Here is a 20,986-nt window from a genome sequence, read left to right as displayed (position 1 = left end):
TTGTCTTCATTAACAAATTTGTCGAAAAACGAATCTTAAATTTTTAAGCAACACTTTTTAGGATAGTTCCTTAGTTGAAATTTTCAGTTATTTCCGAACTCTGCTCTTCCTTACTTCTTTGAGTTTTGTCTGAAAGTGCTTTCCTGCGTTTAATGATTGCGAAAGTATTATCTCCTCCAAGAATAACGTATAAAAATATAATCCATCTAACCAATTAACTTAGATTAATGGAATCAGCCTTTCCTCTAAGGTTATATGAAAATAATCTTTTATAGCTTTGAAATTGTCAAAAAATGTAAAGAAAACGATTATTATTAATAGTTATGATTGAGTAATTGTTACATAAATAATATACATATTTACATACAAATGTAGTTTTAAGAGTGTAAATTCTATTTATACATTGTAATTCTAGGTCTGCAGAGAGAGCTATTCCAGAAGAAAACTCAGAAGATTTGATATATTCTGACAGTGAGTGATACACATTGGTTTTATTATTTTTGAAGATATTTTGAAGTGTTAAATGTTTTTATATTTACATAGGCATACATTTTCGAAAAGATTTATATATTCCTATGGCTCCGGTGGTGAAACCACTGGAAAAGGCTCAACAAGAGAGACAATTTACCGTAGGTGATGCTGCTGTTTTGTCTTGCAACAATTCTCAAAATTCCATCGTAACAACTGATTTGGCTCCACAAATTCATGCAATTATTATTTCATCAGCAAAGCCCAACGATTTTGAAAAGTAAGTATATTTCCAAAATATCCAAATATTATTTCCATAGTAGTGAAGACATTTCTATTTACTTAATTTTTAATTTTATTTGTCCTATAATATAGTATAGAAATCCTCTTTCAGAGATATCCAAATATGGTATAAAATGTTTAAATTAAGAATACAAATTTCAATTATTACGGGGCTCAATAGTACAACAAACATTAATTTTACATTTTACGGAGATATCACCCGAACGATTTGGATATTGTATTTTAAGTGGCTTAGGGGTTAGGTATATTGAACGTCTTAGAAGGCGGAGCAATAGTTTAATTACGCCCATTTACGAACTGGTCCTCACTAATTTGCCAAGGAACACGTGTTTAATCAAGATTGTTTAATGTTTACTCAAGTTATCGGTTCCGCAGAAGAATAGACCGACAGTAATTGAATTTCAACTTGTCTCATCATCCTGATCATTTATAAATGTTGATACATTTCGATAATTAATGATAATTTTTTGAAAAAAAATGACAGAAACTACAAATTTATTATCATCCGAAGGAACATTCTTTCCGCCAAGTCGTTTCATACGTCAGACCGAGTTTGCTGGAGACGACGCCGAATCGACTGTTCGTGTACACTCTCAGCTACGGCTGCTATAGTTTCGTTGCGCATTGCGTGCTGGACGTGGTTATTCGGTCGAATATTATCAAATAATGAATGCTGGATCTCAAGATGGGTAAAGACGTTACGAATAGTAAGCTCAGTAGGCGCGCGAAACACAGAACGTGAGTTTGCGTAATAAATTGGAACGATTTGTAAACGTTGTTCAGGCGTAAGTCTTTCCATAATGAAATGCCAAACCATACTGAACAAAAACAACATGACAGCTTGACAAGACTCACGCGTGATCTCTGTACTTGGATGACCCGTTATATGTATAACCTAAGGTGAAATTTACAAAAAAAAAACTATTATACTGCTTTCCTGCCATAAAATTTACATGTGAAAACAGCAACGAAGTCATCGATTTGAGTTGAGTATGCAGATACCTCATTAAAGTGGTATAACTTCCATCTTGGTTTTGTAACGACCGTTAGGGTGGTAAGGTTCAAATAAGTTGTCAGATGTGTAACGTTAGCTGAGTATTCAAAGAGGTGGTTATGGGCATGTTCCTTAACTGGGAACACACAGTTGTTCGATTGGAGACATCAAGAGCCATCCCTATTACCTTGTAAGCCAACGTTTCTTTCTCTTTCTCCCATATGGTGCCGGTTAGCGATTTGATGATTTTCTTGCTCCTCTGTAATCGCAGTCGTAGGAGGAGTGAAAGAGCACAGTCTGTTTACTGTTAGTTAATATGGTCGCTGTGGGTTTAGTGGGAGGAAAGTTTTAGGGTCCTTGCAACGAAAAAGCGAGAAAGGTCGGACAGATAGCCGTTTATTTTTATAATATATAATTATAACTTCTATTTTCAATGCTGCTAACTCTTGTTTTGCATATTATAGTTAATTTTTACAATTAATTTTTTTTGTTTCCTGTATTTTTAAAACATAGGACTTCAAATAAGGTATACAAGTTTTTAGAAAGCAAAAATTAATAGTTACAGCAACGTTTTTTAACGCGAAAAAAGAATTTCTCCACCACTCCTACGCAAGCATGAGAAGACATGTTAGTTTAAGGTTGCTGCCCGTGTCTTTGAGCATCTGGTATAGTTTGTTCGTTGGAGAGTAAGAGTATCTGAGCACAAAGCTAATTTCGATCAGCGCTGATTGATCTTAGGTACCGCAGAGTGGATGCGAGATTCAGCCCTGAGTTCTGCGCATACTTTGCTATTATATTGGTACATATTTGCTTTCTAATTTGTTAATTTTTTTAGTGCTTCTTCTTCTTTATTGGCGTAGACAGCGCTAACGCTGTTATAGCCGAGTTTACAACAGAGCGCCAGTCGTTGTTTCTTTTCGCTATTTGGCGCCAGTTGGAGATTCCAAGTGTAGCCAGGTCCTTCTCCACTTGGTCTTTCCAACGAAGGAGGTCTTTCTCTTTCTGTGCTTTGCCAGTGAAGAGAGAAGTCATCGATTTTTGAGATAAAGAAGCTCAGCTCAGAAGAAGTTCATCCATACGAGAAACCAGTTTTGAAGCACCGACACGCGTGAGTTAATATCGGTTTACGATATGAGAATAAAATATTAAACAAGTTAGTAAGAATATCTTTAAAGAACATGCTCTTGAAATATAATGAATATAATTTACTACGTTAAAGTGCATGTTCTTAAATGATATTCTTTATACTAACTTGTTTATATAAATCTTAGTGCAACTTATAATATTGAGATGCCGGTTGTTTACTAGTACATAACTATTTGGGTTACTATTGTGTGTTGTAGTGATAGTGCATTTCTATTGTTATGATAAGATTTTTTTGAAGTATTTTCTTTAATGTTGTTTACGGAAACAAAAGGTGTTTTTTTTATTTGTTTAGGATATTTTGGTGATATAATGTGAGAGTGCATGTCAAAACAAATTCTATTGTTTTGATGTTGTTTAGAAGTAAGCGCTTATCGTGGTGTACGTGATCTAGAATGAGCCTACAGTGTATCACAGAAATAAGTATGCACTATATATTGGCGTAAAAAAAGTCAAATTATTTGCAAAATAAAAGTATATATTTTGTGTTTTTTCCAAAAACAACTACTCATAATATTGCCTTCACGAATATGACAAATTGATATCATTGACATATTCCGTTATTAAAAACCGTTAGATTTTCTCTGTAAAAAGCGAAAATCATGTCACATAAATAAGTATGCAATTTACCATTTCAGTTTTGTTTCGATTGATACACAGTGTTTATACGTTTTGAAGCAATAAGTATTGTTTTTTTTATAAAATAATAATTTTCCGAAGTTTTCTTTAAATTTCATCGTTAATTGCAATTAAATTTTGATCATGGAGCCGCCCGTCAAGGAACTATCACGAAATTTGAAAGGTGCTATTATAAAACTATATAAAGAAAACAAAAGTCAGAGGCAAATTGGAAAACTAATAAATAAAAGTAATTCTAATATTGAAAAAATAGTAGAAAAATACAAAAAAGAGGTCAATACAAAAAATAAGGAAAGATCTGGACGACAAGAAACATTTGATTCCAAGGATCGGTGCATTATCACACACAAGATACAGGCTAATCTGAAGAAAAGTGCTCCAAAAGTGCGTACTGAAATTAAAAATGAGACCAGTAAAACCTGTCATCCCCAAACTAATCGTCAAGTGCTGTATGATACAGGTTCCCATGGTCGTAATGTCCGTAAAAACCATTCATAAGCAACATTAACAGACAAAAAAGATTACACTTTGTGAAAGCACGAAGGTAAACATAGAGAATATTTCTGGAATTCTTTTTTTTTCTCAGATGAAAGTAAATATACATTTTTGGATCAGATGGACATGAAAAAGTATGGAGAAAAGTAAATACAGAGCTTGATTCACGGAATATGGCTGCCTTGGTAAAACATGTTGGTAGGTCGCTCATGGTTTGGGGGTGTATGACACCAACTGGTGTAAGGAATCTTGTATTCATTGAGCATAAAATAAACAAATATTATTACCTTAATATATTAATATCGAATTTAAACGATAGCGGCCAAATTGGGACTTGAAGGATCATTTGTCTTCCAACAGGGCAATGATCCAAAACACTCCGCTCACATTGTTAAGGAATTGCTACTTTACAAGACATCCAAACAATTAAAAACACCAGCCCAATCTCTTGATGTGAAACCTATCGATCATTTGGGTCATTTTATAGAGAGAAATATCAGAAGATATCAAATAACCCGCTTTAATCAAAGAGTGAGGCAAGATTCCAACTTCAGTGACCCAAAAACTGGTAAAGTCCATGCCATCCGGATTGAATGCAATAAAAAATCCAAAAGCTATCCAATAAAATATTAACAGCCCATCAAAGCTCAAAAATAAAACCGTTGGAACTTCTTCTTTGGAATGTATTACTATTGCATACATACTTTAGTGATGTAATTTTTAGCTATTTAAGCCTTTTTTTCTTATTATTTGTTTTTCAATTGAAAATTTTTAAAACAACGGTTGTGCTTTTGATACTTTTTTTGCTTGACAACATATACTTAATTTTTTTAGCTCGCGGCAACACTTGTCACTAATGATTAGAGCGTGAATGAGAATAGGACAAATGAATTATGTGCGTACGTGCGTACTAAAGCCAATTTTTGCATTATCAAAACACATAAGCCTATGTTTGCAGCAAATAGACTGTGATTTGAGCAGCTGCGTTGCTTATGCAAATAATTTGTATGCTGAAATTAGTGAAATGCGTAAGGATTCTGAACAATCGTTTAAACTAATTTTTGAATCAGTTAAAACAATAGCCGCAGAATTTGATTTAGAAATCAAAATTCCGCGTTTGGCGAAACGGCAAACTAATCGCGACAATTATGAAGGCGAACCGGAAGAATATTACCGCAGATCAATTTATATACCGTTTTTAGATAATTTTTTGGACCAAATCAATGAACAATTTTTAAAACATCGAGAGCTGCTTTCCAAAATTGAAAACATTTTGCCAAATAAATGCATAAATCTTGACGTTATTGAGATGCAGGCGACTGTTCGTGTTTTAGAAAAGCAATGGTCCGCTGATGTAGAAGATCGCGCTGAATTTAGAATGTGGAAAAGGTTAAAAATCTTTTCTTTAGATTATATTTTCTAACTAAAATTTGGAATATATTTTCAGGAACTGCTTAAATCAAACAAAGAGATCCAAAACTTTTTTAGACGCGTTGAATTGCGATGCAAAAATTTTCAAAAGAGTGCATCGTTTTTTAAAGATTGGAGCAACAATCCCTATATCTGTCGCTTCAAGTGAACGCTGAAAATAAAAGAAGATTAGACTTCAATTTGTGAATAAAATAATGAAACCTTGTCTTTTTACCTAAATTATTATTATTGTTTTTTAAGAATGAGCTTGAAATACACACTATATATTATATTTGCTACTGGTCCGCAGAAACTACTCGTACTACTATGGGCACAACTAGTATATGTAATTTTGAATTATATATTTTATATGAAAAAAAATGTACTATAGAACAAATTATTGAATAAAAATAATTGTTGATCAATAAATATGGATGTACATATAGTACATAGTGTTCAAATATAAATACTTACACATGTATTGTCTCGGCAAATTCTATCAAGGGCATGTTCAAAGATATTTAAACATATTGTCGAGGGAAAGAAATTATTATTTAATTAGGCAACTATATATAAAAAAGATATTTGAACACATATATTTATGCATGAATAAGCGACATTCTTATGTGATGTTATTTGTCTAAACTAGATTCTTATTTTTACGATTTTTCGCGTCCAGATACAAGAGCTCTTCAATCCGTTATTGGATTAATATTCATTCCTAATTGTACAACAAATTGCGCTCGATTTGTGTGGAGTATATTCAAGCCTTTTTATCTTTCTCTATATCCGCCTTCATTCGCAAACCGTGGCAAAAAAATTTTTTTGCTAATTGGTACAAATATCCAACAAAGAATTTGTCTCAAATTTTGTATTTCTAACGAGGAATGGTATAAAGCCTGCAAAGACGACCGAGAGATCATTGAAAACATGTCTTTTTCTGGGCGACCATTGACCTCTTCAACTGATGAAAATAATAAAAAAGTGAAGGCAAGTGTTAGGGAGATGACAAGAGAGTTCGACATCTCTCGCAAGTTCGTTCGAATGTTTTTGGTGGATATTTTGGGTATGAAGCGTGTTCTTGCTCTACTCGTCCCGATAAAACTGTTTTTTTTTTAGAAAGTAAAGTTTTAATTCCTATCCTACATTCATGAAAAACAATAAAACTGCTGATGAGACGTGGGTTCATGAATTTGACATGCAAACAAGTCAACAGTCATCAGAATGCAGGGAAGAAAAGAGCCGAAACCAAAACAAATGTTTCGAGGAAAAATCGTTGCAATAAGTGTATTACATACTTTTGGTGGGCTTTACTTTAAAGGCGGCAAAATAAATATTGAAGAGTAATAAAATATTTTGCGTTTTATTTACAAATTCCGGATACTTTTTTGTAAAAGTAAAATGTACTTGTTCTTTTGTTTATTGTGGTTGAATATTCGAAATACTTTTACAACATGTTGCACATGTTTTATATTTTATTTTCTTAATGTAAATATATTCAAGGACACACACAGAAAATTTCATATCGTTCCGGTATTATTTTTGAAATTACACGCAAATTTGAAAATGCATTCCAGAGTGCTTGGAAGTACAAAGCCGAAGCGACAGCGCCTACGCTATCCCTTTTCTGCACCTGCTTATTGTTAATGCTCCCTTCTAATGTATTGAGATGCGTAAAGCAACAGTGTGATGTGTTTATTATACCCGAAATTTAAATTTTTATTTTCTATCCCAAACTGGAAAATATTTAAGAGTAGTAGTCAGTGTAAGCAGCTAAGCTAAGCAGTAAACTTGAGAGTTCGTTCATATTTTTTTTTCGTGAAAATAAAGTCTTCCAGAGAAATGAGAAAACCTCTTAATATACGTAAGTCGAGAACAAAAATGTATTTAATCCAAAAAACGGATGAAAGTAGTTTCAGTGCCTCAGCGAAACATTTAAAGAACAAAAGGAAATCTCAGTTCCACGTAATCCGTCTGTTAAGTATCGCATTTTAAATTTTATAACAGTGTTTGCAGCAATTTCTGAATATGTGAAATGTAAGACCTGTGACGGAAATGTTAAGTTTCTGGTTCTGAACGAAGACCTGGTTTCAAAATTGTTTTCTTGTACGATAAGTCTAGTCCTTTTATACATCAAGATGATGAACATTCGACAAAATTAACTACAAGTATATCTTGTATATATGGCACATGGAAAAAGCGAGGGTTTACTTCCTTGTACGATGCGACATCATTGATCGGATACTATTCTGGTAAAATCATAGATATTATTGTAAAAAGTGCCTACTACAGACTGTGTGAAACTATGAGCCATTACCAGAAGATGTTGATGAGGCTATACGTCCGATTTTTACAGATCTCAGCAGTGAGAATTTATTATAAAAAACAACACAACGAGAGATCAACCGATTTAGAAATTGTCTTCCAAAATTGGACTGGGCGGTTCAAAGGCCGTGGAAATTGCTGGGTACATAGCTGCCGGCATATTAAAGCAATAGGAATTACATTTCGGCACAATGGGCATTCAGAAGAAAAAAAAAGATGAGCAGCGAGTGAACATTTCCGATCTCAGAGCGCGTGATAGCACCCGAGATGGCCCGCAGTCAACATCAGCTCGATTTTATGAGGAGCTGCCGAATCGGCGGAGGGTGTAAATATATTTTTTAATAACTATTCGAAGATTATTTTTACTAAAACTAAGTCTTAAAAGACAGTTAAAAGATACCATAAAATATATACAAATTTTTGGATCAATAAATTTAAAAGTTTTCTCAGAAAAAAATCTGGAAAACTCGCTTTTCTCGGCCTTCTAACCGTATATAACACCTTAACGTTTGCTTATAACATCCTTACATTTAAATTACACGACTTGAATATAATGGTTAAGTTTGAATATTCCGCTAGCCATAATATACCTTTAGCTTTGATGTTGCAAAAAAACTTATCATTTGGTACATTCTCTTGACGATAGCAGCCAAAATCTCTTGAATCGAACTCAGAGCTTGGTTTTGATCGCTTGTGAAAACGGTTTTATTTTTGTTTTTCTATTGCTTCGCTTAATATGCGCAATATCTTAATGATACAACGATTATAGCAGTCATACAACTTTTCAATACCATTTTTTATAATAAATTTACCTTAGTTCTCAATTTCTTCGATTACCCCTTCATTAGTGCTAGATTTCATTAGAACGAGCATTCTTTTGAAGTGTGAGAACACGAAATAGTCGCTGGTGGTGAGATCTGGAGAATATGGATAAAGAAGCAATTCGAAGCTCAATTCGTGAAACTTTGTCATCGTATTCATTGATTTGTGACACCGTGCGTTATCTTGATGAAACAGCTGTTTCTTATATTTCAAATGAGACTGTTTATCGCGATTTCGTCTTTCCAACAGTCTAGTAACGCAATGTAGTAATTGCTGTTAATGGTTCGAAAATAGTCGAAGAACATTATTCCATGCGCATCTGAATATTCAATACACTTTGTTTTTAGTTTTAAGGGATCTCCTCAGTGTGACCCTCCGAAAAATCACTGATCGTGATTTTTTTTAATGTGGAAATTAACTAATCGTACGATTTTCTTTTTTTTTATAAATACATTCATGACGAGTACAAAATGACTTTTTATGTTTATTTATTGGGTGTAAATAAATGGTCGAAATGACACGTAAAAAAGGTACGGTTTTCACGATTGCGGCCGCGATTTTGGTTTAAAACAAAAATTTCAATTTCAAAATTATTAATCTGTAGGAAAGTAGCTTTCGCGCTATGGTTTTTTTTTTTTTTTTTAATTTGACAAAACGCCGGCGATTTGAACAAAATGCGACATTCGCCCATTTTTTTAGAAAGATTCAAAAAAATATAAAAGCTTCCCTGGCACGATAGAGAATGGAAACCGTTTTGAAAAGCACCATTCTGAGAAAAACGCCTTTAACGATTGGAGTCGCTATGTTCCCCACTCTGTTCCCTTTCTACAAGAAATGCTGTAGCGACCGTAATAATTTGAATTTCGATTTCATAATGTGACAGAATGTTTATTATAGTGTATACTATCCGATAATACAACAAAAAAAAATTAGTTTTTCGAAAATTTCACACTGAGACGATCCCTTAAGGCTAATCCATTTGAAACAAAAAATCAAACTAGCAATGGTAAATTTTCGTAGGATTATTAAAGTTACCGACCCTTATGCACATAAACAGCCTAAGTGTCGTTGTGTAAACAGTTTTGCATTAGTGTTGCTACACTACGCATATAATTATATAAAAACAATAAGCAATCATAAATTTAAATTGTTTATGCTTTAATTTAATTTGCACTCATCGACACTTTCAGCTAGCAAGCTGAGCTGTGGTTTTGATATTGCTGGAGGTGGAGCTGCCGCCGTTGCTGTTGACACAACTCCACCCTCCCTTGTTTGAAAATTCTCCCGATTTTTTATTCTAACTTTAGAGTTTTCTTTGTGTATATGGACAACAACAATCTTTGTAATAATTACTGTTAATGATATGATTATAAAAGTTACAATTATTGATGTTAAATGAATATTTTTGTGGGCTGTCAGATCTTCAAAACTTTTTATATTATCTTTTTCGTTTAAAACTATTTCATTTAAGGATAAAGTTAACTTAGTGCTATTATAAATAAATATGCACAATTTAATAAAGCGTTTTTTAATGGTTAAATCATAATTAGAGAAAATTACAATGTTTATTTCAATTCTACAGTTGCTTAAAATTTGTGTTGCAAGTATGTTAACTACTGTATTGAGAGTGATAAAATTCTGATTGCTTTCACTTTCTTGAGATTCAATTGATTTTGCGTTCATATTGTAAATGTTATTACTTTTTCCGACGTTTCTAATAGTTAATATATTGTCTGATTTACTATTTATTCGACTCATGAAATCGGCGACTTTATTTTTTCTACCTTTGATGTAATGAATATGTACAGTGTCGGACAAAACTCATTGCATTAACTCGAATCTCACTCATATTCCGTCAAAACTTTTTACAGAATATTATGAGGTATACTTCATTGATAAATGAATTTAAATACGTAATTTGTTCCGTGTCCTCGGAATTCCTGAACTTTTGCCCTTTCTTTAATGCTTCTGACAATGGTAATCGGATTTACGAACTGCAGCAGGTGGAGCTTGATTTGTTGCCGACGACGCTGATGTCTCCATTGCATCCGCTGAGGTGGATGGTTGTTTCTGATAGATTGTTTTTTCTCTGCTACATTATTAAAATTTCTATTTGCGTTGTATAGGTTTATGTTGCGGTTTTCAAATTAGAACTGTTTAATAAAAGTTTAAAAATATTTCAGTGTTTTTCAACGGTGTTGTGGTAAACTTCTTGCAATTTCAGTTACAATTGTCCCACTAAAATTCGTATAGTTTTTGTGTTAATTAATTTTTTTTTATTTTTTTGCAATTGAAACATTTATTTATTTAGCATTTTTTCCTTTCAAGCACTTTTCTTAAGAGAAGCAACTCCTCGACAACGCCAATTATAATTCTTCAAAGTATTTGAAATAATTTTAAACAAAAATACACTACTTTATTTCTTCAAATTGGTCTTAGGACTAATCTACTAAAAGTCATATCAGCAGCGGTAAATGCTCAAAGAATGATTAAAGTAAGCGTCCCTATGCAATTTTTCAATACTCGGGAAATAATTATTTTAACATTAATGCAATTGCTACACTAAGCATAAACGACATTTTTTGGCGTCCACTGCCCGCATCGTACGGTGCTCATTTCGCCTAGTGTAAACTTTGCAAACCACTTCTCAACGAATGATTTTGAAGATAACAGACATAAACATCATCTAAAACTGATAAACAGATTATAATTTTTTAATCCATCCTTATTCAAATGGTTCCAAATAGTTTTTGTGTTATGCTCAGCTCCTGATCTTACAGGACGGTCGAAGCCCATTCAACAGATTTACTGATCTACACCATTTACTTTTCTTTGCTATAAAATTAATTAATTAACAAGGACTGGGTAGCCAAAACGTGTTTGAACGTCGTGGTTTAAGTCACGCCAAGGCGGTCCCATCCATATAGGCAAGTTAGCCAAGTGCATAGGGCGCAAGAATTTTAAGGTGACTTTTCTGGCTACTTTTCTGTACATATTTTAATTGTTTTTAACTTTATTTAACCAAAATATAAAATAATTTAAAAAAATGTTTTGAAATATATAATTTTATATATGAATTGTTTTCACTTTTAACATAAAACGATAAAGGCTTTGCCCGTCCCAAAGTTTCAAGTTACCACCTCACCAATTTTCAGCCAAATCGGTTCAGGCGTTCTTTCGTTATAAATATACACACAAGTATGTATCTATGTATATTGCAAAACCGACCGCGATTTTACAAAAACTAAAGGATTGCCTGTGCAAATTTACTATACATTTTTAGAGGGGAGGGCGTAGCCTCAATTAATTTCACCATACCAATTGATTATAAAACTACATTACTGGACGATTTAAATTATATTTGTTCAAACGAATTAATAGATATTGTTCCAAATTTATTTATGTCAATACTTAACCCCAAAACAGTTGTGTCTGATTTTTCCAAATTAAAGGAACGATAATATTTAAATAATTTATTTTTTTACTTTTCTCCTGATTAGTATATTTTTTTTTTTAATAATTACAACTCTTATTACGATTTAACCCCAATGCATTTTGGTTTAAGTGTTCTCAAAGAAAATATTAAGAAAAATATTAATAGGAACGGAAGATAGGTAAAAAAATATTTTATTTATAATTTAAAACTATTTAATCTGTTATTTTGAAAAAAAATACAAGGAAAAGTGAAAAATTTGTCAAACATTTTGAAACGTTTGTCTCCTCTTCAGTCATCAATATTTTATCCACTACGCAAAAAAACTCCCAATATATAAAACCTATCCCAAAACCAACATTTTTCTCATCGTAACATAAATCAAAACTAATGTCCATTTTAATCATTATTCACCTTTTCCTGAGCAATTACTTAAATTTTTTGCCTGTTTAATTATCTGTCAAATCTTCACTTTTAGGCTGGTAATTTTCCCTTTTTAGGTTGGTAATCTCTTTTTTTTTATGTTGGCAACAATGAAAATTCGACTGGAAATAGTTGAAGTTCGTAGTACCAAAAAAAGTTGATCTGAAATTTGCTTCAACTTCAATAGAAGTAAGAGGAGTTGAAAATTGAGAGTTTATTTTTTTTTAATAAAGTGACCTTTTTAATGTTTAAAATTTATAAATATTGTCAACTGTCTAGAGCCATGCGCACTCATATTGTTTTTTGGGTTGCCGTGGTTGAGTTGCAGTTCATTCGAAATTTTTCATAATTAACTGGCCGGAAGTGTCCATTTATTTCGTTATTTTCATGAATTGTTTCGCATTGTGCTGATTTATCGTTTAAAATTTTTGTAGTACAATTATCAGAGCGTTCTGATTTACAAGTAAAACTACTGAAATAATTCATTACATTTTTCTATCTTAGGATCTAAAACTATTTTACCATGCTTATGTACAAAAGGGTATGCATTATATAGTATACATTTAGTTTCGAGTATTGGATATTTGTTAATTGTAATTATAGCTTGTTCTAAGTAACAAATATGGATGTCAGAATATTCCAATATATTAAGATGAAGATCCAACTCCTCATGGTTTATTAATTCATGCACATCATTTAAATTAATTGTGCCAGAGTAAAAATTGTTATTTTTCGCAAAATTAATAGTGGTTGTAATTGTTTGCAATTCATTATAAATTTCTGCTATAATTAAATTCTCATTTATTGCTTTAGGATCGAGTGTTTCAAGTATTCTCTCAAACTGCGAATTAATGTTTTTTTGTTTATTATTATTTTCTATTAGCATATTAATTGACGTTTTGATTTCTATAAGATCGTCATGATCTGGTGTACCAGTTATAAATTTTAGCGCAGAACCAAGAAAGTTAATTGATCTTTTAGGCCTGTAAATATTTGGAATGAGTTGATTTTTTAAAGTTTCAATTTTATTTACTAATATTTTTGTTTCAGGCTGGTTTTCTAAATTATATGAGATTTGTTTCGCGTATTTTTTCACGTTTTTATTTCGTCTGTGCGTCTTCAAAAATATGACGTCACCTTGTCTATAATTCAGCTTCTGTCGATTACGATTCTGATAACGTAAGACTCGTTCCTGATTTTCTTGTAGACGTTCGTGGATGTCAGGATACCCCTTTTGATTGAAGAACACGTCCTCGGGTTTCTCGTTGGTTACCGAATGGATCGTTTTATTGTATTGCCGAACGACTTCAAATATCTGTTCTTCAGGTGCTGAATTGTGCTGGTCTGCCAAAACTTTCGCGAGTTCAATTATTGTGCTGTGCGTACGCTCTACTTGTCCGTTTGTAGTAGAATGAAACGCTGGCGTTTTGGTGTGCGCTATTTGTAACCTTTTGTAAATTTGTTGTGCACATAGGCTTGTAAATGATAATTCGTTATCAGTCATTAGAAACTTTGCGTTTGGGTATATTTGTGAAAGTATCTCGTCGACATACTTGTATATATCTTTTCTTGAAGGTATTTGTCTGAAGCGGCAAAATTTTGAGTATTTGTCAGTTGAGCTAATGTATATGTTATCGCTCATATAGAATAAATCTAAGTGTATGTATTCTCCTACTTTGTTTGGTGTTGGTGCTGCACCAATCGGTTGTTTGTTTGATCGGCGTTCGTATTTGTTTGTGAGACAGATTTCACAGTCTTGTACTTCTTTTTTACAAGCGTCTCGTATGTTTGGCCAGTAATATTTTAACGAAATTTCCTGTGCGTTATTTTTGTAATTTCTGTGTGCACGTCTATGTGTGTAATTTATGATTTGTTTTTGTTTTTCGATTTCAGAGGGAAATGCACTGATAATGTCATTTTCAACGAAAAATAATATTTGTTAATCTATTTTTAGAGCGTTTACAACTTGTGGTTTGATTACATTTTTTAATCTGTCCAATAGCTCAGTTTTAGTGTTAAAAAAAATTGTATGTCTACTGTTAGAAAAGATATTTTGGGATGATACTTGGGTGGGGTTTGCGTCTGATTGTTTTATAATAATTTGATTTTTAAAGCAATTTAATGCTTGCTTTACACGTTTAATTTTTTCTATAGGAGGGCTTTGTGCTGAATGTTGGGAATTATTAGAATTAGATGTGTTATTAATTTGTTGGCGCGAAAGTGCATCAGCAACAACGTTCTGCTGACCAGGTTTGTAAGTGATTTTAGCGCCGTATTCTTCGATGAAATTTTTCCATCTTTTTAATTTTGTATTTGGGTTTTTTTCCGATATGGCAAAAATTAAAGATTGATGATCGGTGTATATAGTTAAATCTGCTATGTCATACAAGTAATTTCGAAGCTTTTGTAAGGCCCACACAATTGCGAGTAACTCTTTTTCGTTTGTACAGTAATTCTGTTCGGTTTGGCTAAGTGTTCGTGAAATAAATGATATGGGTTTTTTATTTTGCGATAATACAGCTCCTATCGCGTAATTACTAACGTCTGTGGTTAATTCGAAAGGTTTGTTAAAATTTGGTTGGAAGAGTTCAACCTGAGCTTGCAATTCTTCTTTTATTCGACTTAATGCTGCTATTGCAGGTTCATCTAATGCAATTTTAATTTTTGCGCTTTGAGTCTTTGATATGCCACCGTTTTCTCCTCTGAGAAACGTAGTAAGTGGTTTGACAATGGCTGCAAATTTTTTATGAATTTTCTATAATAACTTGCAAGACCTAAAAAGGATCTGCATTCTTTTAGTGAAGTAGGCGTGGGAAAATCTTTTATGGTTTATATTTTTACTGGATCAACAGTAATTTTATTAAATTTAATTATGTGTCCCAAATACTCTACGGATTCTTTAAAGAAGTGTGATTTCTCATTGGAAATCTTCATGTTAGCTCGATGAAGTGCATTTACAATTATACGTACATATGTGCTCGATATGCACTTCAGGAGAAGAAGAGTAAATGAGAACGTCGTCTATATAGACATAGGTAAATTTTCTAATATATCTTAAGATGTCATCTATACACCTTTGAAAAATTGACGGAGAATTTTTCAGTCCAAAAAGCATACAAAGAAATTCATATTTGGCTTCATTTATGCTGAAAGCTGTTTTTTCTCTGTCAGATTCTTTAATAAGAATTTGATGAAATCCAGATTCTAAATCTAAAGTTGTAAATAGTTTTGTTTTACCAAGATTCTGTAATGTCATGCCTACATCAGGTATGGGATATCTATCTGTAATAGTTTGAGCATTTAGCTTTTGAAAGTCTACAACCATTCTGCGTTTAGGTTTCCCTTTTTCATCAGTACCTTTTTTAGCAACTGTCCAAATGGGTTAATTGTATGGACTTTTACTAGGTTGGATTATTTCATTTTCTAAAAGTTTATTTACTTCTTTGTTAATAAAATCATTATCAGACATAGGGTACGGATATTGTTTTGTCCAAATAGGATCGTCAGATTTCGTCCTAATTGTGGCTTGTACTGTAGTAGTAAATGGTAATATTGAGTTAGTACCTTCAATTTGTTGCATTATATTTTTCAATTTCAGATCTATATTCTTCATTGTTTACTGTAGAATTTAATTTTTGCAAAGTATCACTTTCTTTCTTGGCCCTATATTTATAACTGAGCTTGCACTCGAAAAGATTAATCTCTGCTTTTAGTGTTCTAAGTCCCTGTTCACCTAGAAGCATATCAAATTCTTCTAATGCATGAGTTTCAAAAAATGTAGGCAAATTATCTAACACTGATACTATTTTTTTCTGATTTTGTTATTGAGAAACCATGAAGAGTTTTCACTTTAATAGGTTAAGTTGGAATAGACTCACCAAGATTACATTTAGTGCTTATATAATTGTTTGTTGCTCCGGTGTCGATAAGAATATTTACTTCTTTGCCTGTATCCCTGCAGTGGCGTTGCAGACACGGCAATTCATTCACTCGCCTAAAAAAACAGGGCCTGTCTTGAAATCATCGTCGCTTTGTTGTGGGGCAAGAGAGTCTAGTTCTTCTTCATATGTTTGGTTTACACGTTGCATCTTCTGTGGTGCGACGTAGTTACGTGATGAAGGATTTTGGTGCCTCTTCTGTGGGTCTCCTCGAAATGGGTTGCTTGGAGATAATCCTTACATTTGGTGGTCATAGTTGTTTTGTATAGGTGCGGCGTCAAAGTTGGTGGGTCTTCTGTATTGGCGTGAGGAATCTACGTCCATTGGTTGGCACTGCTGCGGTGGTGCACTTTTACACAAAGTATTGCACTTGCACGTTTGGCTTGTATCTTCGCAGGTCATTGTGGTAACTTCTGTTTGGTTGATGCTGCATGTTGTTGTATTGTCTCTGGTTGTTGTATTGTCTCTGGTTGTTTTACTGTCTCTGGTTGTTGTACTGCATAGCATCAAATTGGCAATTCACGTTGTCATGGCTTATAGTGCAAGCGATAGCGTAGGCGGCTTTTAAGTCCTTTGGATTGTGGCTGTAGAGGGTGCCGCTGGTATACTTGCTATTCAAGCCAAGTATGAATGTTCTGATTGCTTCTTGAGTCGCGTATTGTTGCATTTTTGGAGATTCATCGGAGCTGTCCATCTCGATTTTGGTTAGGGCAAGATTCAATGCCTTGCTGACTTCACAATGAAATTCTGCCAGCGTAAATTTCCCTGGTATTATTTTTTTCATCTCATCCAGTAACACGTATAAAGGCCTCTGGTCTGCATAAGTGTAGTCCAGTCGATTTATTATTGAGTAAAAATTGAACTTTGTGTTGTGATTAATTAATATGTCGGCTGCCTCTCCTTGAATTTTTGAATGCAGTATCGAGAGTGAAGTGTAATATGTTGGGGTTGTGACATATTCTTTTATGTTCTCCATGTCTGATTTCTGTTGCCCGTAAAATCTGGTAACGACTTGAAGACATCTAGGTTGATCTGCGATTCGTAGGCGATATTTGGCTTGCAATCATCGAGCTGTTCGATAGTCCTTATATTCGATTGCAGACCATGTTCTAGGGTAGCCACCCTTTCTCGGTTTTCTGTTAGAGTTGCAGTTAAGGTTGCAATTTGAGCCTTGAGGCTTGCTATTTCCTGCGCAGACATCTTTGGATTGGCGTTGAATAAAGAACGATTCAAATTAAAAAGTTTCTGTCTCTTTTTATGAGATTCCAGCTTGATGATCTTTCGTCTAAGACTTGTCCGTGCTGCTTCCAATTTTTCAGGAACTTTTGAGATCCGCTTTCTCAGGACGTTGTTTTTATGTTATTTTTTGTGTTTGCCGCTATCCACTGTTTCAGGATCTGCCGTCTGTCCGCTTTTTCAGAACCTTGTGTGTGGAAGTCCTACTTCCCGTGGAATTTGCTTTTAAATTTTATTTTATCCGTTACCGCAGGATAAACATGGCTTTAAGACCGGTTGAGCTTCCAATTAACAAACTGTCGTCTGTAGTGAGTAAAAGAAATTATGTTTATTTGGGCAGTACACTTATTTTTTTGTTGCCTTTTTTATTAATATTTTCTTACTGCCTATTTTTCGTAATCTTACTTCTTTTTGTACTAACTAGTAAGTTTACTTATTACTAGTTGATATTTTGTTAGATACAGATTATATTATTTGTTTAGGTTTGTTTACAGATATATTGTTTGTTTAGATACATTTGGTTTGTTGTATTGATAGTGCATTTACAATGTTTGCTTACTTGCTAATGAGATAGTTTGGTGCAGCTTACATTTTCGCACATGCATTTTGTTTGTTACAATTATGATGCTAGGCGAGACTATTGTTATTGTTTGTTTAGGTTACCAGTTGATAATTTATGTATTCGGTACAAAAATGTGATAAGTAACACATGTTCCTTAACTCGCGCTTTCAGCGCCAACTAGCGATAATACCGCAAGATTTTTTTGACAACCTATTTAGTCGATTTTTAGAATGTCAAGAATCGATTCTTAATCGACTTCGACTACTGAAGATCGATTCCGAAAAATCGATTATTTTTCGAGAAAACTCGAAAAAAAAACAAATAAAACAAAAGCGGAAACTATTAAGAAAAATAATTGAAATATTATTAATGTGTCAAAAAATATACATATATACATATCGGGTGATTTTTTAAGAGCTTGATAACTTTTTTTTAAAAAAAAACGCATAAAATTTGCAAAATCTCATCGGTTCTTTATTTGAAACGTTAGATTGGTTCATGACATTTACTTTTTGAAGATAATTTCATTTAAATGTTGACCGCGGCTGCGTCTTAGGTGGTCCATTCGGAAAGTCCAATTTTGGGCAACTTTTTTCGAGCATTTCGGCCGGAATAGCCCGAATTTCTTCGGAAATGTTGTCTTCCAAAGCTGGAATAGTTGCTGGCTTATTTCTGTAGACTTTAGACTTGACGTAGCCCCACAAAAAATAGTCTAAAGGCGTTAAATCGCATGATCTTGGTGGCCAACTTACGGGTCCATTTCTTGAGATGAATTGTTCTCCGAAGTTTTCCCTCAAAATGGCCATAGAATCGCGAGCTGTGTGGCATGTAGCGCCATCTTGTTGAAACCACATGTCAACCAAGTTCAGTTCTTCCATTTTTGGCAACAAAAGTTTGTTAGCATCGAACGATAGCGATCGCCATTCACCGTAACGTTGCGTCCAACAGCATCTTTGAAAAAATACGGTCCAATGATTCCACCAGCGTACAAACCACACCAAACAGTGCATTTTTCGGGATGCATGGGCAGTTCTTGAACGGCTTCTGGTTGCTCTTCACCCCAAATGCGGCAATTTTGCTTATTTACGTAGCCATTCAACCAGAAATGAGCCTCATCGCTGAACAAAATTTGTCGATAAAAAAGCGCGAAACACATTTCGAACCGAACACTGATTTTGGTAATAAAATTCAATGATTTGCAAGCGTTGCTCGTTAGTAAGTCTATTCATGATGAAATGTCAAAGCATACTGAGCATCTTTCTCTTTGACACCATGTCTGAAATCCCACGTGATCTGTCAAATACTAATGCATGAAAATCCTAACCTCAAAAAAATCACCCGATATATTAAAAAAAAAATAAATAAATAAAACAAATGAAATAAAACGAAAAAAATATTAAGAAAAAGAAATAAAATGATCTGGTGAAAATTAAACAATTTAATAATTATTAAAAAAAAGAAAGAAAAACATTTCTAAAACATAAAAATATATACAGTTACGGACAGTCAAATATAACCATCAAAATAAAACAAAACACAGTAATACTGGGTATAGTGAAAATATTGAAAACAGTAGAAAAATTAAAGTGTAAAAGTTTTCTAAATAAAAGGAGAATACTTTTACGCAATTAGTCCAGAAAGAAGTACTCCGCGGACTACATCTCCAAACCACAACTAAAACGACTTATCTACACATACTACAACAATGGAAAATCTAAACCAAACTATCGCCGAGCTGGAGAGGGTTATCGCAAGGCAAGAAGAATTGCTACAAACCCAACAACAAGAAATACAGCAACAACGTGCTCAACATCTACTACAACTACAAATGAGCCAACAATCACAGTTCTACAGATTTGACATGTCACCAAGGGACATCATGGACCAATTCCGGCGAATGAAGCCACTAGACCACCATCACAATCCAAAAGCATTTATTAAAGCGGTCGGAACAACATTTCTCTTTGCGGCACAGACCAGGAACTCATTCATGTATCAATATTATAGCAAACGAAAAAATACTGGGCACCGCTGGAAAAAGAACGAGAGAGCTGGAGGACAACTCATCGTGGGAAACTCTCAGAGCCAAAATTCTACAAGAATCTCGTCCAAAAAAGACATATGCAGAGGTATTCAATTTTTGTAGGACGGTCAAAGTAAGTAACGTTAATGAATTATTTATAATTTTTAAAAAATGTAAAGCAGACATAAACGAAATATTCATATTTGATCCTTTAAAACCGGGCATTTACAAACCCGAAAATGTAGATAGGGACCTTGTTGATATACTGTTAGAGAAAATCGATGGGCCTATAAGGGTACATATAACCGAAACGGAAACACTAAATGATAAAATCGTAAAATATTCAAAGTTAAAATTGCTGCAGGACAAAAGAGCGATAGATTATAGACATCGAAAGTATATCGATAAAAACAAAGCAAATTATGAAGGTTTCAAAAAAAATTATAGATCTTACGAACATAATAAAATTTCAGACAATAGGCAAACCAAACCAACAAACGACAATAGACAACAAAGCGGGAACAATAACAATTACATACGTAATACAACTTTTAATCGTAACAATTACAACAATCGGAATAATTACGATTACGGGTACAGCAATTCTACAAATACAATACAACCAAATTTACCGAGACAAACTAAAAGCTCTCATGTGAGCGTCGATTACAAGCCAAGTACAAGTCGTTTGTCCAATAATTAAAATTTTATGGAAATTGGCAATGGTGAAGAAAAAAAAGTAAATTTTTTAACACCGCCTCAAACTCTCAAC

The 20,986-nt window shown here is 33.4% G+C and overlaps 1 protein-coding gene across 1 annotated transcript in view; it reads left to right on the top strand.

Annotated features, from left to right (window-relative positions):
• LOC120781590 (insulin receptor substrate 1) overlaps positions 1 to 20,986 on the top strand; it is a 179,206-nt gene that overhangs the window by 144,842 nt on the left and 13,378 nt on the right. Inside the window, 2 exon segments of the mRNA XM_040113825.1 lie at positions 416 to 471; positions 544 to 748. Coding sequence (XP_039969759.1) covers positions 416 to 471; positions 544 to 748 — 261 coding nt within the window.

This window comes from Bactrocera tryoni, unplaced genomic scaffold (assembly GCF_016617805.1).
Source record: "Bactrocera tryoni isolate S06 unplaced genomic scaffold, CSIRO_BtryS06_freeze2 scaffold_7, whole genome shotgun sequence".
Taxonomy (NCBI): Eukaryota; Metazoa; Arthropoda; class Insecta; order Diptera; family Tephritidae; genus Bactrocera; species Bactrocera tryoni.
The sequence above is the reverse complement of the archived record's forward strand: the minus strand, read 5'-3'. Positions and strand labels throughout refer to the sequence as shown.